Genomic DNA, 27,737 nt, shown 5'->3' with positions numbered 1-27,737 from the left:
TGTAATGATACCAAGTACAGGAGCGTATCTAGTCGATACTACTATGAATACATCAATATTTTTTGGCAAGACAATAGCTTTCGTTTAAAAAAAAAAAAAAAATTATATTATGTTTATAAAGTCAGGAAATATGTCCCTGGACACATGAGGACTTTGAATATGACCAATGTATGATCCTGTAACTATTAGGTATCGGATCGATACCCAAATTTGTGGTCTCATCCAAAATTAATGTAGAGTATCAAACAGAAGATTACATTTTAACAGAAGTGTAGATAGAACATGTTAAAAGAGAAAGCAAGCATATATTAACAGTAAATGAACAAGTAGATTAATGATTAATTTTCTACCGCTTGTCCTTAATAATGTTGACTAAATAATAGGTAGATAAATGACAATATGTTACTGCATATGTCAGCAGACTAATTAGGAGCCTTTGTTTGTTTACTTACTAATAGAGGAAAAGTTGTCTTGAATGCTCACTATTTTATTTAAGGACAAACTTGCAATAAGAAACATATGTTTGATGTACCATAAGATTTTTTTGTTAAAATAAAGCTAGTAATGCAATTTTTTGTGGTCCCCTTTATTTACAAAAGTATCGAAATACATTTTGGTACCGGTACCAAAATATTGCTCTTACACACACACACACACAAAGCGCATGCTCCCACACACACAGTGAATGATGCGACACACAAAGTGCATGACCCACGCCCCACCCACGCACACACACCAGCACACACACACAAACATAAGAGTAAATGTTCCCACACACACACAAACATAAGAGTACATGTTCCTACACGCACACACACAAACATAAGAGTACATGTTCCTACACGCACACAAACATAAGAGTACATGTTCCCACACACACACACAATCATAAGAGTACATTTTCCTACAAACAAACAAAGAACATGTTCCTACACACACACAAACATAAGAGTACATGTTCCTACAGGCACACACAAACATAAAGTGCATGCTCCTACACACACACACACAAATAGCATTCTCCTACACACACACTCAAACACACGGGCACACAGTGAATGATCCGACCCACACACACACACACACACATACAGTGCGTGCTCCCACGCACACACTCAAACAGTGAAAGATCCGACACACAAAGTACATGACCCCCCCAACCCCCCCCCACACACACACACACATTGAATGATCCGACACACAGAGTGCATGACTCCCCCCCCCCCCCCCCACACACACACAGTGAATGATCCAACACACAAAGTAGATGTTCCTACAAACAAAGTGCATGCACCTATACACACACACACACACACACACACACAGTGAATGATCCGACACACAAAGTAGATGTTCCTACAAACAAAGTGCATGTTCCTACACACACACACACAGAGAATGAGCCGACACACAAAGTAGATGTTCCTACAAACAAAGTGCATGCTCCCACACAAAAATACATATACACACACACGCACACACACAGTGAATGATACGACACACAAAGTACATGTTCCTACAAACATAAAGTGCATGCTCCCTCCCACACACACACACACACACACACACACACACACACACACACACACACACACACACACACACACACACACACGCTCCTACAAAAACACAGTGTTCACATTACAGCCATGACGTCATCAAACGTGCTTCGTGCGTCCACGCCAAAGACGTCGGACAACTACAAAGGGCAGCGTTCTTTGAGGGACGGCTTTAAAAAATTGGTCACCTGACTCACTTTGGTCACCTTTCAAGCCCACTGCGCATGCGCCCTGGCCAACTCTTTAAATACCCCCAAGTCATCTGGCACAACAAAAACATTCCGCTGTCAGCTCCCGATGTCCGCCGCGGCGAACCGACACGGCGCTTACTCGTTAGTGCACGTTAAACCGGAGCCGCCGTTTGTGAATAACGAACAATTTAGGTGGTAGGAAGGAGCGTGCAGGTCGCAGCTCGGGGGAGAAAAACAAAGATGGTGGTCATAGTGTAGCCACAGAGACGAGTTTCAACACAACATCCGCCACCGGATACATACAAGAGACGGACAGCCGAGCCGAGCAGAACCGAGCAGAACCGGGCCGCCGGTCAACTCCAGGCACGGAGCGAGAAGCAAACAGCTGAGAATTGTTTTTGTTCCTACTAGCTAGCCTGCTAAGCTTGTAAGTCCGCCAAACTGCTTGTTTTTCCAACATAAACCGACGCATCCTAACGCGTTCACTAAAGCGACTGCAAGTTAACCCTAATCGTCATTAATAACATTATAAATAATAACACGGCTGTTAGCCCGCTATTGCTAGCCAGCTAGCTGTCAGGTGACAGTTAGCTAGCTAGCTAGCCCCCAAGCTAACCCCGAATATTCCGGAAAGTTCTAGAAGACCGCCGCCATGGACGACGGGGACGTAGGCGTCGCGCCCGGCTCCTCCTCTTCCTCGGCCGGCCTGAACATCGGGGCCGGGGGGGCGGCGGCGGAGGCGGCGGCCGAGGCCATGCAGGAGGAGGTCGGGACGCGGCGGCAGGCGCAGGCGGAGGGGCCCGGCGACGCCGACGCGCAAGAGCCGCCCAAGAAGAGGAGCAAAGTGCCCGAGGGGGAGTCCGGCAAGCTGGAGGAGAGACTGTACTCTGTGCTCTGCTGCACCGTGTGCCTAGACTTACCCAAGGCCTCCGTGTACCAGGTAAATGTGGCCAACACGAGCAGGGTGGGAACACACCTGAGAACACACCTGTTGCGTCCTGCACTAAAGACCCCCCCCCCCCAATAACCAAGCTGTTGTCAGTGTGATGACGTCACAGCAGGCCTGGGAGTCAAGCAAACACACCTGCAACTAATGCAGTGGTCCTCAATTATGTCCATCTCACGCCCCCTAAGGGATATTTTTAATGCCCCTCATCGTGAAGTTAATGTTTTTATTATCAGTTTGTGTCAATATACACCCCCCAGTCCTCAGTGGGCCCCTTCCCTATTTGAGAAGCACTAAAGGCAAGTCAGATTTAGTCCCTTTTATCTGCTAGTTCACATCTTTTGCTCCAACACAACACAGGACCAAATAGGCGGTCTAAGACCACTTGGAGCATAAACAAAACAAAAAAGATGGGGACAGAAATTAATTGAGAACCACTGCACGAGCCTGATTCACTTCCCGCACTGTCTCCTTAAAACCCTTCCCTCCTACAACCTGCATTAACCAGGAACCCAGTTAAAAGCTACATGCGTATAATAAACGTTAGCAGCAGGTACATCATTACATGCACTAGCCCAACTCGTCCTGTATTGTGTCTCCTTTAAACCCTCCCCCCTGCAACCTGCATTAACCAGGAACCCAGTTAAAATCTACATGCGTATAATAAACTTTAGCAGCAGGTACATCATTACATGCACTAGCCCAACTCATCCTGTATTGTGTCTCCTTAAAACCCTTCCCCATACAACCTGCATTAACCAGGAACCCAGTTAAAATCTACATGCGTATAATAAACTTTAGCAGCAGGTACAATCATTACATGCACTAGCCAGACTCATTTCCTGTAGTGTGTCTACTTTAAACCCTTCCCCCTGCAACCTGTGTTACCTAGGAACCCAGTTAAAATTTACATGCGTAAAATAAACTTTAGCAGCAGGTACATCATTACATGCACTAGCCCAACTCATCCTGTATTGTGTCTCCTTTAAACCCTCCCCCTGCAACCTGCATTAACCAGGAACCCAGTTAAAATCTACATGCGTATAATAAACGTTAGCAGCAGGTACATCATTACACGCACTAGCCCAACTCCTCCTGTATTGTGTCTCCTTTAAACCCTTCCCCCTGCAACTTGTGTTACCTAGGAACCCAGTTCAAATTTACATGCATATAATAAACTTTAGCAGCAGGTACAATCATTACATGCACTAGCCAGACTCATTTCTGGTATTGTGTCTCCTTGAAACCCTTCCCCCTGCAACCTGTGTTACCTAGGAACCCAGTTAAAATGTACATGCGTATAATAAACTTTAGCAGCAGGTACATCATTACATGCACTAGCCCAAGTCCTCCTGTATTGTGTCTCCTTTAAACCCTTCCCCCTGCAACTTCTGTTACCTAGGAAACCAGTTCAAATTTACATGCGTATAATAAACTTTAGCAGCAGGTACATCATTACATGCACTAGCCCAACTCTTCCTGTATTGTGTCTCCTTTAAACCCTTCCCCCTGCAACTTGTGTTACCTAGGAACCCAGTTCAAATTTACATGCGTATAATAAACTTTAGCAGCAGGTACATCATTACATGCACTAGCCCAACTCATCCTGTATTGTGTCTCCTTTAAACCCTTCCCCCTGCAACCTGTGTTACCTAGGAACCCAGTTAAAATTTACATACGTATAATAAACTTTAGCAGTAGGTACATCATTACATGCACTAGCCAGACTCATTCCTGGTATTGTGTCTCCTTTAAACCCTTCCCCCTGCAACCGGTGTTACCTAAGAACCTAGTTAAAATTTACATGCGTATAATAAACCTGAGCAGCAGGTACATCATTACATGCACTAGCCCAACTCCTCCTGTATTGTGTCTCCTTTAAACCCTTCCCCTGCAACTTGTTACCTAGGAACCCAGTTAAAATTTACATGCGTATAATAAACTTAAGCAGCAGGTACATCATTACATGCACTTCCCCAACTCCTGTATTGTGTCTCCTTTAAACCCTTCCCCCTGCAACCTGTGTTACCTAGGAACCCAGTTAAAATTTACATACGTATAATAAACTTTAGCAGCAGGTACATCATTACGCATACTAACCCGACTCATTTCCTTTTATTGTGTCTCCTTTAAACCCTTCCCCCTGCAACCTGTGTTACCTAGGAACCCAGTTAAAATCTACATGCGTATAATAAACTTTAGCAGCAGGTACATCATTACATGCACTAGCCAGACTCATTTCCTGTCTTGTGTCTCCTTTAAACCCTTCCCCCTGCAACCTGTGTTACCTAGGAACCCAGTTAAAATGTACATGCGTATAATAAACTTTAGCAGCAGGTACATCATTACATGCACTAGCCCAACTCATCCTGTATTGTGTCTCCTTTAAACCCTTCCCCCAGCAAACTTGTGTTACCTAGGAACCCAGTTAAAATTGACATGCGTATGATAAACTTTAGCAGCAGGTACAATCATTACATGCACTAGCCCAACTCATCCTGTATTGTGTCTCCTTTGAACCCTTCCCCCTGCAAACTTGTGTTACCTAGGAACCCAGTTAAAATTTACATGCGTATAATAAACTTTAGCAGCAGGTACATTCATTACATGGTAATACATACTACAAGCAGGTACAATCATTACGCACACTAACCCGACTCATTTCCTTTTATCGTGTCTCCTTTAAACCCTTCCCCCTGCAACCTGTGTTACCTAGGAACCCAGTTAAAATCTACATGCGTAAAATAAACTTTAGCAGCAGGTACAATCATTACAAGCACTAGCCCAACTCATCCTGTATTGTGTCTCCTTTAAACCCTTCCCCCTGCAACTTGTTACCTAGGAACGCAGTTAAAATTTACATGCGTATAATAAACTTTAGCAGCAAGTACAATCATTACGCACACTAACCCGACTCATTTCCTTTTATCGTGTCTCCTTTAAACCCTTCCCCCTGCAACCTGTGTTACTTAGGAACCCAGTTAAAATCTACATGCGTAAAATAAACTTTAGCAGCAGGTACATCATTTCATGCACTAGCCCAACTAATCCTGTTTTGTGTCTCCTTTAAACCCTTCCTCCTGCAACTTGTGTTAACCACGAACCCAGTTAAAATCTACATGCGTATAATAAACTTTAGCAGCAGGTACATCATTACATGCACTAGCCAGACTCATTTCCTGTCTTGTCTCCTTTAAACCCTTCCCCCTGCAACCTGTGTTAACCAGGAACACAGTTAAAATATACAATCAGGTACAATCATTACACACACACACACACACACACACACACACACACACACACACACACACACACACACACACACACACACACACACACACACACACACACACTACCTCGACTCACTTCCTGTACTGTGTCTTCTTTAAACCCTTCCCCCTGCAACTGGTGTTAACTAGGAACCCAGTTAAAATCTGTAAGTGTAAGATAAACTTTAGCAGTAGTTACAATCATTACACACACACACACACACACACACACACACACACACACACACACACACACACACACACACACCGACTCACATCCTGTACTGTCTCCCCTTTAAACCCTTCCCCTGCAACCTGTGTAACTGGGAACCCAGTTAAAATGTGCATGCGTAAAATCAACTTAAGCAGCAGGTACAATCTTTACACACACTAGCCCGACTCATTTCCTGTACTGTGTCTCATTTAAACCCTTCCCCCTGCAACCTATTTACCTAGGAACCCAGTGAAATTTAACATGCGGAAAATAAACTAACTGGTACAATCATTACACACACTATCCCAATTCACTTCCTGTACTGTGTCTCCTTTAAACCCTTCCCCCTGCAACCTATTTACCTAGGAACCCAGTGAAATTTAACATGCGGAAAATAAACTAACTGGTACAATCATTACACACACTATCCCAATTCACTTCCTGTAATGTGTCTCCTTTAACCCCTTCCCCTTGCAACCTATGTTAACTAGGAACCCAGTTAAAATACATCATAAAATAAACTTTAGCAGCAGGTACAATCATTACACACACACACGACTCACTTCCTGCACTGTGTCTCCTTTAAACCTTTCCCCCAACAACCTGCATCAAAATCTATTTGCGTAAAATAAACTTTGGCAGCATGTACAATCATTACACACACTATCTTCACTTCCTGTAATGTGTCTCCTTTAAACCCTTCCCCCTGCAACCTGTGTTAACTAGGAACCAAGTTAAAACCGTTATGTTTAAGATAAACTTTAGCAGCAGGTACAATCATTACACACACTACTCCCGACTCACTTCCTGCACTGTGTCTCCTTTAAACCCTTCCCCCGACAACCTGCATCAAAATCTATTTGCGTTAAACTTTGGCAGCAGGTACAATCATTACACACACACTTATCTTCACTTCCTGTAATGTGTCTCCTTTAAACCCTTCCCCCTGCAAACCTGTGTTAACTAGAAAGCTAGTTCAAATCTATGTGTAAGGTAAACTTTAGCAGTAGGTACAATCATTACACACACAATACGACTCACTTCCTGTACTGTGTCTTCTTTATACCCTTCCCCCTGCAACCCGTGTTAACTAGGAACCCAGTTAAAAAAACTACAAACCCTGTTTCCATATGAGTTGGGAAATTGTGTTAGATGTAATAATATTATAGACGTGACCAATGATCACATGTTCAAGCACAAGCACTTTGAAAGCGTACATGAAGAACACATCATTTAATATAATAGTCTTTTTTTTGTTCACATCACACATGTTTTGTTTGTTATCCATAATTTAATAACTTCAGCCACAATGAAGAAATACTTTAATAGAACACTAAAATATGACACTAAGGTGTATACCTGTCAAATTAGCTAATAAAGCTAACATGCTCACAGTTAGCATTAATAAAACACCAAATCAGTGTGTGAATGTGTGTGTGAATGGGTGAATGTGGAAATACTGTCAAAGCGCTTTGAGTACCTTGAAGGTAGAAAAGCGCTATACAAGTATAACCCATTTATCATTTATTATTTAAATATGACACTGAGGTGTATACATGTTAAATTAGCTAAACATAAAGCTAGCCTGCTAATGTTAGCATGCTAACAGTTAGCATTAATAAAACAATATGACACTCAGGTGTAAACCTGTCAAATTAGCTTAAAAAGCTAACATGCTAATAGTTAGCATTAATGAAACACCAAAGATGACACTGAGGCATAAACCTGCTAAATTAGCTTTAAAAAGCTAGCCTGCTCATGTTAGCATGCTAAAATGCTAACTGTAATATGCGTCAAATACCAAAATATTTTACTCTGAGGTGTGTAGCTGAAACAATTGTTTAAAATGCTAGCACGCTAATGTTAGCATGCATCAAAGTATCAACATCTGACTGAGCATGCATCAAAGTATCAACATCTGACTGAAGTGTATACCTATAAAATTTGCTAAAAAAAACAACAACAATCTAGCATGGTAACTACTATATTACCGTGCAAAAAGTTAATATTAGTGAAATACCAAAATATGTAACTGAGGCGTATACATTACTTGCTAAAATGTCAACTGTAACATGCGTCAATTAACAAAATTTTTTTTTTTGAGGTTTGGACCTGAAAAAAATGGTTTCAAATGCTATCATGCTAACATTAACATACATCAAGTAACAAAACATGACTCAGGGTGCATACTTACAAAATTAGCTAAAACAGCTAGCATTCTACAAATACCATGCTAACAGTTAGCATTAGCAAAATAGCCAAATATTTGTTATTGAGGTATATATGTGCAAAATTAGTTTAAAAAAAAGAAGCAATCATGCTAAAATGCTAACTGTAACATGTGTCAATTGCCAAAATATTGCTGGTGTGTATAGAGCCCTTAATCACAAATGCCTCAAAGGGCTGCAAAAGTGTGACTAATATGATTGAAAAATAAATTTTATCAGACCTTTAACATTTTGAAATAATTTAATGCCAACTGTTAGCATGCTAACATTAGCATGCTAGCTTTTTTAGCTAATTTAACAGGTGTATGCCTTAATGTCATTTGGTGTTTTATTAATGCTAACTGTTAGCATGTTAATATAGTTCTGTTAGCATGTTAGCTTTTTAGCTAATTTGACAGCTATACACCTTGGTGTTTAACAATACCTGTTAGCTTTTAGCTAATTTAACAGGGATACACAGTATCATCATTTGGTGTTTTATTAATGCTGACTGTTAGCATGTTAGCTTTATTAGCTAATTTGACAGGTATACACCTTAGTGTCATATTTTAGTGTTCTATTAATGCCAACTGTTAGCATGCTAACACTAGCAGGCTAGCTTTTTTTTTAGCTTATTTAACAGGTATATGCCTCAATGTCATTTGGTGTTTTATTAATGCTAACTGTTAGCATGTTAATATAGTACTGTTATTAGCATGTTAGCTTTTTAGGTAATTTGACAGGTATACACCTTGGTGTTTAATATTACCTGTTAGCATGCTAGCTTTTAGATAATTTAGCAGGGATACATCTCAGTATCATCATTTGGTGTTTTATTAATGCCAACTGTTAGCTTTTTTAAAGCTAATTTAACAGGAATATACCTCAGTTGTCATGTACCGTATTTTTCGGACTATAAGTCGCAGTTTTTTTCATAGTTTGGCCGGGGGTGCGACTTATACTCAGGAGCGACTTATGTGTGAAATTATGAACACATTAGCGTAAAATATCAAATAACATTATTTAGCTCATTCACGTAAGAGACTAGACGTATCAGATTTCATGGGATTTAGCGATTAGGAGTGACAGATTGTTTGGTAAACGTATAGCATGTTCTATATGTTATAGTTATTTGAATGACTCTTACCATAATATGTTACGTTAACATACCAGGCACGTTCTCAGTTGGTTATTTATGCCTCATATAACGTACACTTATTCAGCCTGTTGTTCACTATTCTTTATTTATTTTAAATTGCCTTTCAAATGTCTATTCTTGGTGTTGGCTTTTATCAAATACATTTCCCCAAAAAAATGATACTTATACTCCAGTGCGACTTATACTGTATATGTTTTTTTCCTTCTTTATTAGGCATTTTCGGCCGGTGCGACTTATACTCCGGAGCGACTTATACTCCAAAAAATACGGTACTGTATATTGTTAGGATGCTAGTTTTTTATTTTTAGCTCATTTTGCTAATTTTTCAGTTTCATAACAATATCTGGCCAGTGTGCTAACGGTTAGCATTTCAGTTCGGCTTTGGCTCTTCAGCATTCACACAACATTTCTACAGAAACGGCATTTTGTAGTTCTTTGGAAACAATCTCGATTATTTTGTAGGGGGAAAAAAAACTACCAAAACGTCCGCCGCATCCTTGCTTGTGTCAGTCTGTGGAAAAAGTTTGACGTAACTAATATTTTTTTAGTGTACCAACGGCCACCTGATGTGCGCGGGATGCTTCATCCACCTGCTGGCCGACTCTCGCCTGAAGGAGGAGCAGGCCACGTGTCCCAACTGCAGGTAGGCGGGCACACCCTGAACACACCTGTGCTGCGGCGGCTGCCGATGACCACGGGTGTTGCCGTTGCGGCTCAGGTGCGAGATCAGCAAGAACCTTTGCTGCAGGAACCTGGCGGTGGAGAAGGCGGTGAGCGAGCTGCCCACGGACTGCACCTTCTGCCTTAAACAGTTCCCTCGCTCCAGCCTGGAGAGACACAAGAAAGAGGAGTGCCAGGACAGGTGGGTTTATGTCTACGGCTACTTGCTTCTTTAAGAAATTACTGCACTTTTAGGAACATTTCCATGTGAAACGGTAATGATAATAATAATTTTTGTAGGGGGGAAGAAATTTGGCGTGACAGGGCCCCCCCCTTTTGGATCCCCCAAAATGTTAACGTGATCAAAATAAAACTGTCATTGCCCCCAAAATAATAATGAATCAAAATAATGTTATGAATTATTGACCTATTTAGGGCTCCTATTAATTCAAATCAAATATTCAATTTCTAATTTTTGGGGGGATAATTCAATCGTGCATATGTTGTGTTTTTGCCATAAAAACAGGGTTATCTTTGACAAAAAGGGCATAAAAAAAACAATAATTAACCAATAATCGACGGATATATCTTACGTTAATCTAGAGATTTAAATGTTGAAAAAAATTTGATTTATTTTTAACATTTTTGAGAATTTTAGTGTATTTTTTTAAACTGCCATTGCTCAAAAATCATAATGAATCAATGTTATGAATTATTGACCTATTTAAGGTTCCGGTTATTTCACATTCAAATAAAAAAAACAAAGTTTTCTTTGACAAAAAGGGCATAAAACAAACAAAAGTCAACTAAATCTATAATCGATAGATCTGAAGTTGATCTAGAGATTTAGGCATTGAAAGTAAAAAAAAAGAAAAAGGTATGACTTATTTTTAACACTTTATGACTGGGGCCCTTTTGGATCCCCCAAAATGTTAGTGAGATTAAAATAAAAACTGTCATTGCCCCCAAAATAATAATGAATCAAAATCAATGTTATAAATTATTGACCTATTTAGGGCTCCTATTAATTCAAATCAAATATTCAATTTCTAATTTTTCGGGGGATAATTAAATCGTGCATGTTGTTTTTGCCATAAAAACAGGGTTATCTTTGACAAAAAGGGCATAAAAAAACAATAATTAACCAATAATCGACGGATATGTCTTACGTTAATCTAGAGATTTAAATGTTGAAAAAATGTGATTTATTTTTAACATTATTGAGAATTTTACTGTATTTTTTTAAACTGCCATTGCTCAAAAATCATAATGAATCAATGTTATGAATTATTGACCTATTTAAGGTTCCAGTTATTTCACATTAAAAAAACTAAACAAAAGTTTTCTTTGACAAAAAGGGCATAAAACAAACAAAAGTCAACAAACCTATATTGATAGATAGATCTGAAATTGATCTAGAGATTTAGGCGTTGAAAGTAAACTAAAAAAAAAAAAAAAAAAGTTATGACAAATTTTTAACACTTTATGACTGGGGCCCTTTTGGATCCCCCAAAATGTTAGTGTGATTAAAATAAAACCACTGTCATTGCCCCCAAAATAATAATGAATCAAAAATAATGTTATGAATTATTCACCTATTTAGGGCTCCTATTACTTCACATCAAATATTCTATTTCGAACTTTTGGGGGGGATAATTAAATATTGCATATTTTGTGTTTTTGCCATAAAAATGTGGTTATCTTTGACAAAAAGGGCATACAATAACAATAATTTACTTATAATCGACGGATATATCTTAAGTTTATCTAGAGATTTAAATGTTGAAAAAAATTTGATTTATTTTTAACATTTTTATGAGAATTTTTGTGTATTTTTTAAAAACTGCCATATGTCATTATATCATTGTTGTACCTTCTCTGTAGACATAGTCGCCATCATTTGACCGTGTTTTTTTTACAGCTAATTTCTATAAATGTAAAAATGTGTGTTTTTACCGCAACATTATGGCGGCAGAGCAGACAGTTTCGCTTCATTTGGAACATGCGTCACATATTTCCTGTTGTTTCATTGCAGCACGTCTGAAAAGGAGTAGGAAGAAGCTGAGCTTATTTAATCCTACCCGCTTTCATTGCCATAGCAACTTTATCCCATGTTCTTGTCCTCTGTAATGTAACAGTGAATAAATAATAAATAAATAACATACCATAGTAAGTAAACAAATATTAAATACATAAATAATCTTTAAATTTTTATATATTTTTTTAACCTATTGTCATTTTTACAGTTGTACAATTAAATGGATCAGATATTTATTGTATTTTATAAAAAGTGTAATGTATGATAATATATTATTTGGAAACAAACTAATTATTTTATTTTTTATTACAGATTATAACTACTTTCATACCAACAATACATTATTAACATTATTATTACAGATTCACTTACTAAATTCATACACATTTAACTAAATGTAAAATGTCTTACATTATTAGATAATATTAAAGTTTAATATTGCATACGACTTGTCCAGGGTGTACCCCGCCTTCCGCCCTGATGCAGCTGAGATAGGCTCCAGCGCCCCCCGCCACCCCAAAAGGCCAAGCGGTAGAAAATGGATGGATGGAAGTAAACAAATATTAAATACATAAATACTCTTTTTATTTTTATAGTTTTTTTAACTTATTGTCATTTTTACAGTTGTACAATTAAATGGATCAGATATTTATCCTATTTTATAAAAAGTGTAATATATGATTATATATTATTTATTGCATTATTAGGAAACACAAATAACCATTTTTTATTTATTTATTACAGATTATAACTACTTTTATACCAACATTACATTATTAACATTATTATTACAGATTTACTTACTAAATTCATACACATTTGATTAAATGTAAAAAGTCTTACATTATTAGATAATATTAAAGTTTAATATTGCCTGCGACTTGTCCAGGGTGTACTACCCCGCCTTCCGCCCCAATGCAGCTGAGATAGGTTCCAGCACCCCCCGCCCCCGCCACCCCAAAAGGGACAAGCTGTAGAAAATGGATGGATGGAAGTAAACAAATATTAAATACATAAATAATCTTTAAATTTTTATAGTTTTTTTTAACCTATTGTCATTTTTACAGTTGTACAATTAAATGGTTCAGATATTTATTCTATTTTATAAAAAGTGTAATGTTTGATAATATATTATTTATTGCATTATTAGGAAACACAACTAATTTTATTTATTTATTACAGATTATAACTACTTTCATACCAACATTACATTATTAACATTATTATTACAGATTTACTTACTAAATTCATACACATTTGATTAAATGTAAAAAGTCTTACATTATTAGATAATATTAAAGTTTAATATTGCCTGCGACTTGTCCAGGGTGTACCCCGCCTTCCGCCCCGATGCAGCTGAGATAGGCTCCAGCGCCCCCCGCCACCCCAAAAGGCCAAGCGGTAGAAAATGGATGGATGGAAGTAAACAAATATTAAATACATAAATACTCTTTTTATTTTTATAGTTTTTTTTAACTTATTGTCATTTTTACAGTTGTACAATTAAATGGATCAGATATTTATTCTATTTTATAAAAAGTGTAATGTTTGATAATATATTATTTATTGCATTATTAGGAAACACAACTAATTTTTTTTTTTTATTACAGATTATAACTACTTTCATACCAATATTACATTATTATTACAGATTTACTTACTAAATTCATACACATTTGATTAAATGTAAAAAGTCTTACATTATTAGATAATATTAAAGTTGAATATTGCCTGCGACTTGTCCAGGGTGTACCCCGCCTTCCGCCCCGATGCAGCTGAGATAGGCTCCAGCGCCCCCCGCCACACCAAAAGGGACAAGCGGTAGAAAATGGATGGATGGAAGTAAACAAATATTAAATACATAAATACTCTTTTTATTTTTATAGTTTTTTTTAACTTAATTGTCATTTTTACAGTTGTACAATTAAATGGATGAGATATTTATTCTATTTTATAAAAAGTGTAATGTATGATAATATATATTATTTATTGCATTATTAGGAAACACAAATAACTAATTTTATTTATTTATTACAGATTATAACTACTTTTATACCAACATTACATTATTAACATTATTACAGATTTACTTACTAAATTCATACACATTTGATTAAATGTAAAAAGTCTTACATTATTAGATAATATTAAAGTTTAATATTGCCTGCGACTTGTCCAGGGTGTACCCCGCCTTCCGCCCCGATGCAGCTGAGATAGGTTCCAGCGCCACCCCAAAAGGGACAAGCGGTAGAAAATGGATGGATGGAAGTAAACAAATATTAAATACATAAATAATCTTTAAATTTTTAGGTTTTTTTAACCTATTTTCATTTTTACAGTTGTACAATTAAATGGATCAGATATGTATTCTATTTTATAAAAAGTGTAATGTATGATAATATATTATTTATTGCATTATTAGGAAACATGAATAACTAATATATTTTTTAAATTACAGATTATAACTACTTTCATACCAACATTACATTATTAACATTATTATTACAGATTCACTTACTAAATTCATACGTAAAATCCATCCATTTTTTACCGCTTGTCTCTTTTGGGGTCGCGGGGGGTGCTGGAGCCTATCTCAGCTGCATTCAGGCGGAAGGCGGGGTACACCCTGGACAAGTCGCCACCTCATCGCAGGGCCAACACAGATAGACTGACAACATTCATAAATGTAAAATGTCTTACATTATTAGATAATATTAAAGTTTAATATTGCATGCAGTACACGTATTTTTTCAGTCAAAAGAGAAAGAAGGAAAACATTTAGTAAAAAAAAAAAGCTGATGTACTGGACTTTCAGGGGACACATCAATTGATGAGGCAAGCCAGATGTGACCCCCGGTTTAGTGGGACAGGCAAAAGTTAAGAGGGAGAAAATGCGGTCGTTTATAAATTGATTAAGGTTTCAACAAATGTGTCACCGGTCCTCGAACCGGTGGTCGTAGACCAGTGTTTTTCAACCACTGCGCCGCGGCATGAGATACAGTCTGGTGTGCCGTGGGAGGTTATGTAATTTCACCTATTTGGGTTAAAAATATTTTTTGCAAAGCAGTAATTATAGTCTGCAAATGATGTGTTGTTGTTGAGTGTCGGTGCTGTCTAGATCTCGGCAGAGTAACCGTGTAATACTCTTCCATATCAGTAGGTGGCAGCAAGTAGCTAATTGCTTTGTAGATGTCGGAAACAGCGGGAGGCAGCGTGCAGGTAAAAAGGTGTCTAATGCTTAAACCAAAAATAAACAAAAGGTGAGTGCCGCTAAGAAAAGGCATTGAAGCTTAGGGAAGGATATGCAGAACGAAACTAAGACTGAACTGGCTACAAAGTAAACAAAAACAGAATGCTGGACGACAGCAAAGACTTACTGTGGAGCAAAGACGGCGTCCACAAAGTACATCCGAACATGACATGACAATGAACAATGTCCCCACAAAGAAGGATGCAAACAATGAAAATATTCTTGATTGCTAAAACAAAGTAGATGCGGGAAATATCGCTCAAAGGAAGACATGAAACTGCTACAGGAAAATACCAACAAAAGAGAAAAAGCCACCAAAATAGGAGCGCAAGACAAGAAGTAAAACACTACACACAGAAAAACAGCAACAAACTCTATAAATAAGTCAGGGTGTGATGTGACAGGTGGTGACAGTACACCTACTTTGAGACAAGAGCTATAGTGATGCATGCTTGGTTATGCTTTAAAGTCATATCCAACAATTGCGACAACAATTTTTTTACTGTCAACTGAGTTTCGTTTTTTAATGATGTCAGCTGGTGGTGTGCCTCCGCATTTTTTCAACGCAAAAAATGTGCCTCGGCTCAGAAAAGGTTGAAAAACACTGTTGTAGACCATGGCTGTGTGTTTATATTAGTAACATGTGATGCTAGCAGTATTGTGTTGCAATTGTTGTCAGGGTGACGCAGTGCAAGTACAAGAGGATCGGCTGCCCCTGGAAGGGACCCTTCCACGAGCTGCCGGCGCACGAGGACGAGTGCTCCCACCCCACCAAGACGGGCACGGAGCTGATGGGCATCCTGGGCGAGATGGACCAGAGCCACCGCCGCGACATGCAGCTCTACAACGGCATCTTCAGTCTGCTCTGCTACGAGAAGATCGGCTTCACGGGTAAGCTGGCCAGCTAGCGCCGCCAACCTGGCGAGCTTAACCCCCAAGTGACCCAACGTGTTTCCCCCCCACCGGCAGAGGTGCAGTTCAGGCCGTACCGCACCGACGACTTCATCACCCGCCTGTACTACGAGACGCCGCGCTTCACCGTGCTCAACCAGACCTGGGTCCTCAAGGCACGCGTCAACGACTCGGAGCGCAACCCCAACCTGTCCTGCAAGCGCACGCTCTCCTTCCAGCTCATCCTCAAGAGCAAGGTGAGCGCGCGTCAGGGGCCCTTAACCACCGACGACCCTAAATCTATTTCAGGCCCGTTTAGTCGCGCTTCGTAAAAGTCACCTCACCAAAGAACAGTCCCATGGAAGACATCTTTATTTTTAATGTGTCTTTTTGACATTCTACAAGTGGGTTTAGCTCCGCCCCTTTTGGTGCCCTGCTCCACTTTGTCAACAGAAATGCAAAAAGTTGTCAACCTAAAACTAAAGGGTTTAGTTCAGGGGTCTCCAAAGTGCGGGGGGTAGCTCATTTTTTACCATCTTTTTAGCTAATTTAGCATCAAATGTTTTGTTACTTGATACCTGTTAGCATGTCAACTTCCTTTTTTTAGCTAATTGTTTAGGTATACACCTCAGTTGTAGTAAAGTTAAAGTACCAATGATTGTCACACACACACACTAGGTGTGGTGAAATTTGTCCTCTGCATTTGACCCACCCCCTGGGAGGTGAGGGGAGCAGTGAGCAGCAGCGGTGGCCACGCCCGGGAATCATTTTTGGTGATTTAACCCCCAATTCCAACCCTTGATGCTGAGTGCCAAGCAGGGAGGTAATGGCTCCCATTTTTATAGTCTTTGTTATGACTCGGCAGGGGTTTGAACTCACGACCTACTGATCTCAGGGCGGACACTAACCACTAGGCCACTGAGCAGGTTTGGTACTAGATGCATGTTAATGTTAGCACGCTAGCAGTTCAAACACATTTTTCAGCTACACACCTTCAGTGTTGGGTTAGTTACTGCAAACCAGTAACTAGTACTTTATTTCAAAAGTAACTCAGTTACTTACACAAAAAAGTAATGCGTTACTGTGAAAAGTAACTATTTAGTTACTTATTTTATTTATTTATTTTTAATGCTCCCATTAATGCCCTTTTAGCCTTCATTTCAGTACTGTTATTGCAGTGGAGAATAATACAATCTGTTGATCAACTTGACATGCATTTGCATCACTCAACTCTGCCAAGCAATGTGAAAGAAAGAAAGAAAGATATGTTTCAAAGGGCCAATTTATTTCGGGCCAGAACAAATTGACAAAACTATTTTAAATAGCTGCAACATAACATACATAAGTAACAAACCGCATAATAACAACATAGCTGTAAACCTGGCTTCACCCAAGGAAGGCACACATGACATGATTATATGTCATGTCACTATATACAGCACACATACTGCTATACACACGACTAACCAGGCCTTTTTTTCTCTCAAGGAATTGTGAAATAAAATCATGTCTTCAGGAGATCAACACTGTACTGAAGCCCAGAACACTCTACGCATTTCCCCAGTTTTAGTTTAGAGATAAGGAAAGATTGGCCTGGCCCACTAGGATCCCTCTTTATGTTTGTGAACTTTATAATCTATACATTTAAAATCCAGCCGCTGTTGGAGGTGGAGGTGAAGTGTCTCTCTCTTTACTAGCTTAGTCGAAGCATGTTGCTTTTGTAGCTGTTTCAGCAGATTTGAATTGCTGTTTTGGGCAGTAGATAGGATCTTTGACACAACAAGACACAACTTACATTGAACTAAAATGTTCTTTTCTTTGTGCGCGACAAAAGAAAAGTAGTGAGAATATCTCCATGTTAAGAATCTCGACTTCTGCTCTGCCATGATGTCTTGTTAGTAAACACAGACACGCCACACTCCCGCCCCCGCACCTGCCCACACACAGCGCGCCTCTCTCTTCTCCGGCTTGTGAGACAGGAAGATTTAGAAGACACTGCAGCGCTCCAATAAAACACACTCAAATCTTCTCACTTTCTAGCCGATACTACATAAAAAATAACGTAAAATACGCAGTGACGCATCATGTAGTAACGGTAACTGAGTTACTGAATATAAAGAATAAAGCGTTAGACTACTAGTTAACGCCGAAAATAACGGCGTTACAGTAACGCGTTACAAAGTAACGCATTAGTCCCAACACTGCACACCTAGGTGTAAGATATTTGGATATTTGATGCATGCTACAGTTGGCATTAGAGCATGCTAGCTTTTTTTTTTGTAGGTATACACCATTGTCATATGTTGGTACTTGATGTATGCTATGTTAGCATGCTAGCTCTTTAAACAAAAAATTCAGGTACACACTTCAGAGTATTAAACTGTATTTTAGTACTTGATGCATGTTGCGGTTAGCATTTAAACATGTTAACTTAGCATGCTAGGTTTTTTTTAGCTAATTTAGCTGGTGTACACCTCAGTTTCAAATATTTTGTTACTTGATACCTGTTAGCATGTCAACTTCCTTTTTTTTAGCAAAATGTTTAGGTATACACCTCAGTTGTATTTTGGTACTAGATGCATGTTAATGTTAGCACGCTAGCATTTGAAACACATTTTTCAGTTACACACCTTAGTGTGAAATATTTTGATATTTGATGCATGCTACAGTTGGCATTAGAGCATGCTAGCTTTTTTTTGTAGGTATACACCATTGTCATATTTTGGTACTTGATGAATGCTAATGTTAGCATGCTAGCACTTTAAACAAAAAATTCAGGTACACACTTCAGAGCATTAAACTCTATTTTAGTACTTGATGCATGTTGCGGTTAGCATTTAAACATGTTAACTTTAGCATGCTAGCTTTTTTAGCTAATTTAGCAGGTGTACACCTCAGTGTCAAATATTTAGTTATTTGACAAATGATACCTGTTAGAATGCTAGCTTATTTCTTTATTTTAGCTAATTTTGTAGGTATACGCTTCAGTCGTATTTTGGTACCTGATGCATGCTTATGTTAGAATGCGTCCATTAAAAAAAAAAAAAATATATATATATATATATACAGTATATACTGTGTATATATATATATATATATATATATATATATATATATATATATATATATATATATATATATAAAAAAATAATCGGGTACACACAGTAATATATATTTTGGTAATTGAAGCATGCTAGCATTTTAAACTTTTTTAAAAACACAACTCATAGTAATATATTTTGGTAGCTTGACACATTTTATTGTTAGCATTTTAGCATGCTGATATTTGCATGCTTGCTTTTTTAGCAGGTATACACCTCAGCGTAATATATTTTGTTACTTGACAAATGATACCTCTTAGCATGCTATTTTTGTTTGTTGGCTAATTCTGTACGGATACACCTCAGCCGTATGTTGGTAGCTGATACATGCTAATGTTCAATTTTTAAACATTTTCTTTCAGGTGCACACCGTAGAGTAATATATTTTGGTAATTGCCACATGCTACAGTTAGCATTTTAACATGAAAAGCATGCACCTCAGTCATATTTTGACACTTGATAACGTAAACATGCCAACATGTTAAACTCATTTTTCAGGTACACACCTCAGAGTGATCTGTTACGGTATTTTACTAATGCTAACTGTTAGCTTTTTTTTTTTTTTTTACCTCATTTTGCTGATATTTTTGCTACCTGATGCTATCTGGCCACCACTGTTAGCATTTCAGCTCGGCTTTGGCTCTTCAGCATTCACATGAAACTGCATTTTGTAGTTCTCTGAACACCATCTATGTTTTGTATTATATTGCTTTGAAAAGGTGACGCCTACCAAAATGGCCGCCACATCCTCCTTTTAATGTAGACTTAGAATTAGACAAACTTTAATGATCCACAAGGGAAATTGTTCCGCACAGTAGCTTAGTTACAAATGATGGAAAAGATGGAAAGGACAATGCAGGTATAAAATAGACTGAAAGCAATATAAAATATAACATATACGTAATATTTACATAATATATGTACAATATAGGACAGGGGTCAGCAACCCGCAGCTCTAGAGCCACATGCGGCTCTTTAGCGGCGCCCTGGTGGCTCCATGGAGATTTTTCAAAAATGTATGGAAATGGGAAAAAAATATGTTTTTTGTTGTAATGTGGTTTCTGTAGGAGGACAAACACGACACAAACTTTCCTAATTGTTAGAAAGCCCACTGTTTAGTAAGTTTGTGTTTATGCTCATACTTGCCAACCCTCCCGGATTTTCCGGGAGACTCCCGGAATTCAGCGCCTCTCCCGAAAACCTCCTGGAAGAAATTTTCTCCCGGAATTCAGCCGGAGCTGGAGGCCACGCCCCCTCCAGCTCCATGCGGACCTGAGTGGAGACAGTGGCGACAGTCTGTTTTCTCGTCCGCTTTCCCACGATATAAACAGCGTGCCTGCCCAATCACGTTATAACTGTAGAATGATCGAGGGCGAGTTCTTGGTTTGTTATGTGGGTTTATTGTTAGGCAGTTTCATTAACGTCCTCCCAGCGCGGTAACAACACACAACAACAGCAGGCACGTTTTCGCTACCGTAAAGCAGTTTGTCTGCCGTAAACAGCAATGCTGTGACACTCTTAAATAGGACAATACTGCCATCTACTGGATAGCCTCCGGAACACTGAAATTCAAGTATTTCTTTTATTTATATGTATAATAAAATAAATATATATATATAGCTAGAATTCACTGAAAGTCAAGTATTTCATACGTATATATGTATATATATATATGAAATACGCGAGTTGGAGAATTCTAGCTGTAAATATACTCCCCCTCTTAACCACACCCCCGCCCCGCCACACCCCGACCACGCCCCACCCCCCCACCTCCCGGAATCGGAGATCTCAAGGTTGGCAAGTATGGTTTATGCTTCACTGATGGTAGTATTTGGCGAGCGGCGTTTTTGTCCTAATTCAAGCGGCCCTCGAACTCACCGTTGCGTGGACTGTGACTCAACAGTTTGTTTATATCTATAACTTTCTCCGCCGCTGTGTTTTATGCCACTCCTTTGTCTCATTTTGTCCACCAAACGTTTTACACTGTGTATGAATGCACAAAGGTAAATTTTGTTGGTGTTATTGCATGACTGCAAGCTAATCGATGCTAACATGCTGTTTACATATTGCATCAGTATGCCTCATTTGTAGGTATACTTCAGCTCATTTAATTTCCTTTCTGTGTATTTAGTTTATTTTTCCATGTGTCATCACACATTATCTGTATGTAATATTGGCTGCATTTCTGATAGTTGTTTGTGCGCCATGTTGTTCCAGACCACAGCAAACATTACTTAGCTTGCACAGACTGTAATTAATCCATTAGATGAAGACAGCCTGTCGTTTCCTTTAACTTGGACACACACATCTATACCTTTGGCCATTCTAAGACAGTCATTTCCAGGAGTTCTCTCACCCTCGAAGAAGTTTTACTAATGTTTTCCAATGTTGTAAAAATGTCTAGAATAAATATTACATTTCAACATTTCTGTGAACAAAGTTTTGCGTCAGCCTGCGACACATAGTTATTTTGATAGTAGGCTAATATAGCTAATAGAGACACTTATATAGGGTGATTACTCAGTGTTTCCCATAAACTGCCAAGATACCTGTGGCGGTGGGGGCGTGGCTATGGGCGTGGTCACCATGACATCATCGAATAATTTGCATAATTTACTGCAATGATATGATTTTCTCTAAAAAGGCTCAAAAAATGTATACTTACTAATTAATAATAACAGTTTTGTTTTAAACGTCCATCCATCCATCCATTTTACAATATAATTACAACACTTTATGTACATATTTATATACAGATTTGAACAATAAGTTATTCACTGAAATGTATTTATTAATTGTGGTTCTTACAAAAAATACATCTTATAAAATATAAAAGCTAAAATGTCTTCTTAAAGCTCTGGCCTTTTAATTAGTGCACACTAAATAATTTAACTTTAGCCTACTACTACAACCATATTATTTACCAGCAACATAAAGTGAAACAGAGGCAGAGGTGTCCTGCCACAGTCAGTAACAAATAAACAGAAAACAGTAGTGGTCAAATACAAATAAGGCAACAAGAGAAGTATCCTACACTTCTCTTTTGTAAAGTAAATCTCAACTATATGATTTGCCTGAGAAGCTGGACAGGACAAAAAAATAAAAAATAAATAAAAATATTTGTGGCGGACGTAATTCTTTCGTGGTGGGCCGCCACAAATAAATGAATGTGTGGGAAACACTGTTACTTTTTTTATATTTGTGGTCCAATATGGCTCTTTCAACATTTTGGGTTGCCGACCCCTGGTATAGGATATATACTGATATATTATGTGTTTATATCATATATACAATATATAACAATGACCATGTACAATATTAAAGTATATGTGAGAGCAGCAGCAGAAAATAGACATTATAAACAAAGAGACGGCGTGGCGAAGTTGGTAGTGGTGCTGGTTACTGGGGTTCAATTCCCACCTTCTACCTTCCTAGTCACTTCCGTTGTGTCCTTGGGCAAGACACTTCACCCTTTGCCTCTGATGGCTGCTGGTTAGCGCCTTGCATGGCAGCTCCCGCCATCAGTGTGTGAATGTGTGTGTGAATGGGTAAATGTGGAACTAGTGTCAAAGCGCTTTGAGTACCTTGAAGGTAGAAAAGCGCTATACAAGTATAACCCATTTATCATTTATTATTATAGAAGTAGCTAACATAGTAAATGTTTATTATTATAGAAGTAGCTAACATAGTAAATGTGTCCGTTTATGGCCCTCGGTGTCAATGTTGGTGCAGATCTGGGTAAATGTGCGACTTGAGGAGATGGTGTTTGACTCCTTGGAGCTATGGTGACTTTGCATGGCAGTAAATGCACATTACCGCCCCCCTGCTGGACTGGAGTGGAACTGTTTTGTTTCACCCGGTGGCAAGTTTAGTTGGTTTTTTTCCCTTTGTTGTCCACTTTTTAACGGTATTAAGTGATGAAGTGACTGTTTTTTTACCTGTGCAGGTGAACTCTGCGCTGGAGTGCTCCTTCCTGCTGCTGAAGGGGCCGTACGACGACGTGCGCATCAAGCCCGTCATCCACCACTACGCGTTCACCAACGACGCCAACGAGACGGAGTACGTGCTGCTGCCCATCACCGACTCTGTGGAGTGCAACAAACTGCTGGCCGCCAAAAACATCAACCTGCGCCTCTTCATCTTCCAAGTCCAAAAGTAAAAAAAAAAAAAAAAAGGAAACCCTTCAGAGTAAAAGCCCAAAGGCGAGGAGGAGGGATCGGAAGGAAAAGTGTGATGGAGATGAAAGAGAACCACTGATACCTCTTAACACACACACACACACTCACCTACAAGAGTGACACCCCACAATGTGAGTTGCTATGGCGATGGGCAGGCGGGCGTTGACATATTTTGGGGTTAATGATTATGATGTCAGACACCTTCCTGAAACACACACACACACACCTACTGTACAGCCACAAGTAGCACACACACACACACACACACACCATAGTGATGCCCAAATGTGAAACTGTCTGATTGTGCTCAGCTGTGACAACTGATTGGATGGTGTGCATGTGTTGTGTAGTCTCCGCCCCTTTTTGTCTGGCCACGCCCACCCAATACCCCCACTTTATTTTAACCACTTTCTTTTTTATTTAACCCTGATGTTGTTTTTATTTAACTGTGTTTTCTTGTATTTAACCATGATGTTATATTGTTTATTTTATTTAACCATGATGTTTTATTTTCAAACAAACGTAATTTGAAAAAAAAAAAATTTTTAACCATTGAGGAGGCCCTGTGTCCCTTTCAAAAGGCACATAATTAATAATTATAGGGGCGGTACAGCTCGGTTGGTAGAGTGGCCGTGCCAGCAACTTGAGGGTTCCAGGTTCGATCCCCGCTTGCGCCATCCTAGTCACTGCCGTTGTGTCCTTGGGCAAGACACTTTACCCACCCAGTGCCACCCACACTGGTTTAAATGTAAGGTATTTTTCGGAGTATAAGTCGCTCCGGCCGAAAATGCATAATAAAGAAGGAAGAAAACATATATAAGTCGCACTGGAGTATAAGTCGCATTTTTGGGGGAAATGTATTTGATAAAAGCCAACACCAAGAATAGACATTTGAAAGGCAATTTAAAATAAATAAAGAATAGTGAACAACAGGCTGAATAAGTGTACGTTATATGAGGCATAAATAACCAACTGAGAAGGTGCCTGGTATGTTAACGTAACATATTATGGTAAGAGTCATTCAAATAACTATAACATATAGAACATGCTATACGTTTACCAAACAATCTGTCACTCCTAATTGCTAAATCCCATGAAATCTCAGAGTCTCTTACGTGAATGAGCTAAATAATATTATTTGATATTTTACGGTAATGTGTTCATAATTTCACACATAAGTCGCTCCCGAGTATAAGTCGGCCAAACTATGAAAAAAAACTGCGACTTATAGTCCGAAAAATACGGTAACTTAGATAATTGGGTTACACTATGTAAAAGCGCTTTGAGTCACTAAAGAAAAGCGCTATATAAATATAATTCACTTCACAATTATACATCTTTTACATTGAAAATGATCAAACAGTTGCGTGTCGCCATCTTTTTAAGAAATGATTTAGTGCATTTTGGACCTTTTTTCCCTGGCGAAAGTGTTTTTTTTTTTTAATCAATCAAAGCTTCTTGATTATTTGATTTGATTGTTAAAAGTACACCTCTGCATAACATTGTATCCTTATTTACGTTAAAAGAAAAATAGATCCATTTACAACAAAGAATAACTTTATTTACACGATATTTTAGTCCGTAACAGAAAAGCTTGCCTGACAAAAAACAACCTATTTAATCTGTAAACATCTTTTGACGGAACCATTTGATACTAAAAAATAAAATTCAATAAATAGTACATTGAATTGTATTCTCAATATTAACTCAGGAGCGTAATTATATATATATATATGTATATGTATATAAAAAATAAGCGCACTAGAGTAAGAGTTTGTGTGTGTGTGTGTGAGAGGTGGGGTGGGTGTGGCCTATACCTGAGCGATGTTGGACTTACTTGAAGGGGAAGAAGTTACATGAAGAGATTCTACTGTAAAGCGCGAAGACGACGTCTCTCCTCCTGACCTCTGCTGTATTTTTTTGGCTGTTTTCAAAAAAGAAGAAAAGAAGAAAAAAAGCTTTCGTCTGCCGGTGGACTCGCTCATCTCACTATGGCTGTACATGTGCCTTTTACTATTAATATTAAAAATCATCAACCATGGAGTGTGTGTGTGTGTGTGTGAGTCAAAACAGGACAGAAAGACAACGCTTCAATTATTCATCCGGCAGCACATTTGTGGAATTTAAATTTCATTTTGAAGCTGGAAAGGATGATGGATGCTTTTCATTGGCTTTCATTTTGCCAGATGTGAATCAGTCCCACTTGCAAAATGAATGGTCACACACACACACACACACACACACACACACACACACACACACACACACACACACACACACACACACACACACTTTGGCGTGGTTATTACTTGGGTTGAGACGGGGGGCACTGAAGTCATCTTTGGATGTTGATGTGTTTTCTTTTAAACGGCACAGGTGCGATATTAATATTAATGGTAATATATAGCTGACTTGATGTGTCCAAAGTGCGGCCCGCAGCAAATTTCTACAAATACTGTTACAAAAAAAAGTGAAATGTAACAAGAAGAAGTTACCCAGCAAGCAGTTTTTTATTTTAAAACTGTCACTGTTTAACAGATAATAAAAACGTACAATCGACGGATAGACCTGAAGTTGATCGAGACATTGAAAGTAAAAATAGTATATATTGATATTTGACTTATTTTTTAACACATTTTATGAGTGGGGGTCTTTTAGCGTGATTTTTTTCTCATGTCTTATTCAGATTTAAAAATTGTCATTGCTCAAAAGATAACAATGAATCAAAATTTAAAAAAAATTGAATTTTTTTACCTATTCAAAGCTCGAGTTACTTAACATCAAATATTAAAAAGCATTTTTGGGGGGAAATATTGCATATTCAGTGTTTTTTGCCATAAAAAACAGGGTTTTCTTTGAAAAGTGTGTAAAACATTTTTAAAAATGTGTAAAACAAAACCAAATGTAACTTTATGTCAATGGGTAGATCTGAAGTTGATTTAAAGATTTAAGTGTTGAAAGTAAAAAAGAATATATGTTTATATACGGCGTATTTTTTGACACTTTTCTGAGTGGGGCTCTTGGATTTTGTGACTTTTTTCCCACGTCTTATTCGGGCTCAATTGTCATTGCTCAGAAAATAATAAAAATCAAAGTTGTTACGAATTATTGACCTATTTAAAGCTCAAATTACTTTACATCAAATATTGTATTTACATTTTTTTGGAGGAAAATATTGCATATTCAGTTTTTTTTGCAATAAAAAACAGCGTTTTCTTTGACAAAGTGTGTAAAACATTTATAAAAATCTGTACAACAAAACCAAATTTAACTTTATGTCAATGGATAGATCTTAAGTTGTAGGAAAGATTAAGTGTTGAAAGTAAAAAAGAATATATGTTTATATATGGCGTATTTTTTGACACTTTTGTATTTTGTGACTTTTTTCCCACGTCTTATTCAGGCTCAATTGTCATTGCTCAGAAAATAATCAAAATCAAAGTTGTTACGAATTATTGACGTATTTAAAGCTCAAATTACTTTACAACAAATATTGTATTTACATTTTTTTGGAGGAAAATATTGCATATTTTGTGTTTTTTTGCCATAAAAAACAGGCTTTTCTTTGACAAAGTGTGTAAAACATTTTTTAAAATGTGTAAAACAAAACCAAATTTAACTTTATGTCAATGGATAGATCTGAAGTTGATGGAAAGATTTAAGTGTTGAAAGTAAAAAAGAATATCTGTTTATATATGGCGTATTTTTTGACACTTTTGGATTTTGTGACTTTTTTCCCACGTCTTATTCAGGCTCAATTGTCATTGCTCAGAAAATAATAATTAATCAAAATCAGAGTTGTTATGAATTATTGACCTATTTAAAGCTCAAATTACTTTACATCAAATATTGTATTTACATTTTTTTGGAGGAAAATATTGCATATTTTGTGTTTTTTTTGCCATAAAAAACAGGGTTTTCTTTGACAAAGTGTGTAAAACATTTTTAAAAAATGTGTAAAACAAAACCAAATGTAACTTTATGTCAATGGATAGATCTGAAGTTGATGGAAAGATTTAAGTGTCGAAAGTAAAAAAAGAATATATGTTTATATACGGCGTAGTTTTTGACACT

At 37.9% G+C, this 27,737-nt stretch overlaps 2 protein-coding genes across 3 annotated transcripts in view; one reads left to right on the top strand and one right to left on the bottom strand.

Annotated features, from left to right (window-relative positions):
• Window positions 1-2,747, bottom strand: part of fabp3 (fatty acid binding protein 3, muscle and heart) — a 36,253-nt gene extending 33,506 nt beyond the window's left edge. The window contains exon 1 of the mRNA XM_062047306.1: window positions 2,671-2,747. The gene's annotated coding sequence lies outside the window, so the exon portion shown is untranslated. The remainder of the gene's footprint in view (window positions 1-2,670) is intronic.
• On the top strand, window positions 1,782-26,709 carry zftraf1 (zinc finger TRAF-type containing 1). 2 transcript variants are annotated; one of them, XM_062047304.1, is made up of 7 exons: window positions 1,782-2,177; window positions 2,385-2,690; window positions 10,094-10,188; window positions 10,264-10,407; window positions 16,173-16,384; window positions 16,463-16,641; window positions 23,432-26,709. In XM_062047304.1, exons 2-7 carry the CDS (start codon window positions 2,403-2,405, stop codon window positions 23,642-23,644), a joined length of 1,131 nt encoding a protein of 376 aa, XP_061903288.1. In that variant the 5' UTR covers window positions 1,782-2,177; window positions 2,385-2,402; the 3' UTR covers window positions 23,645-26,709. The 2 variants fall into 2 exon arrangements, with proteins under 2 accessions (XP_061903288.1, XP_061903289.1); XM_062047305.1 differs by having other exon boundaries at window positions 1,784-2,690; window positions 23,432-26,708.
• Window positions 26,710-27,737: the final 1,028 nt, after the last annotated feature.

This window comes from Entelurus aequoreus, linkage group LG05 (assembly GCF_033978785.1).
Source record: "Entelurus aequoreus isolate RoL-2023_Sb linkage group LG05, RoL_Eaeq_v1.1, whole genome shotgun sequence".
Taxonomy (NCBI): Eukaryota; Metazoa; Chordata; class Actinopteri; order Syngnathiformes; family Syngnathidae; genus Entelurus; species Entelurus aequoreus.
The sequence above is the reverse complement of the archived record's forward strand: the minus strand, read 5'-3'. Positions and strand labels throughout refer to the sequence as shown.

Excerpts from the sequence above, each read along its gene's own strand:
- zftraf1 (XM_062047304.1), top strand. The coding sequence starts at position 2,403 with ATGGACGACGGGGACGTAGGCGTCGCGCCCGGCTCCTCCTCTTCCTCG. Across the intron at positions 10,189-10,263 it reads GCCACGTGTCCCAACTGCAG|GTGCGAGATCAGCAAGAACC; the intron begins GTAGGCGGGCAC and ends GTTGCGGCTCAG. Across the intron at positions 10,408-16,172 it reads AAAGAGGAGTGCCAGGACAG|GGTGACGCAGTGCAAGTACA; the intron begins GTGGGTTTATGT and ends AATTGTTGTCAG.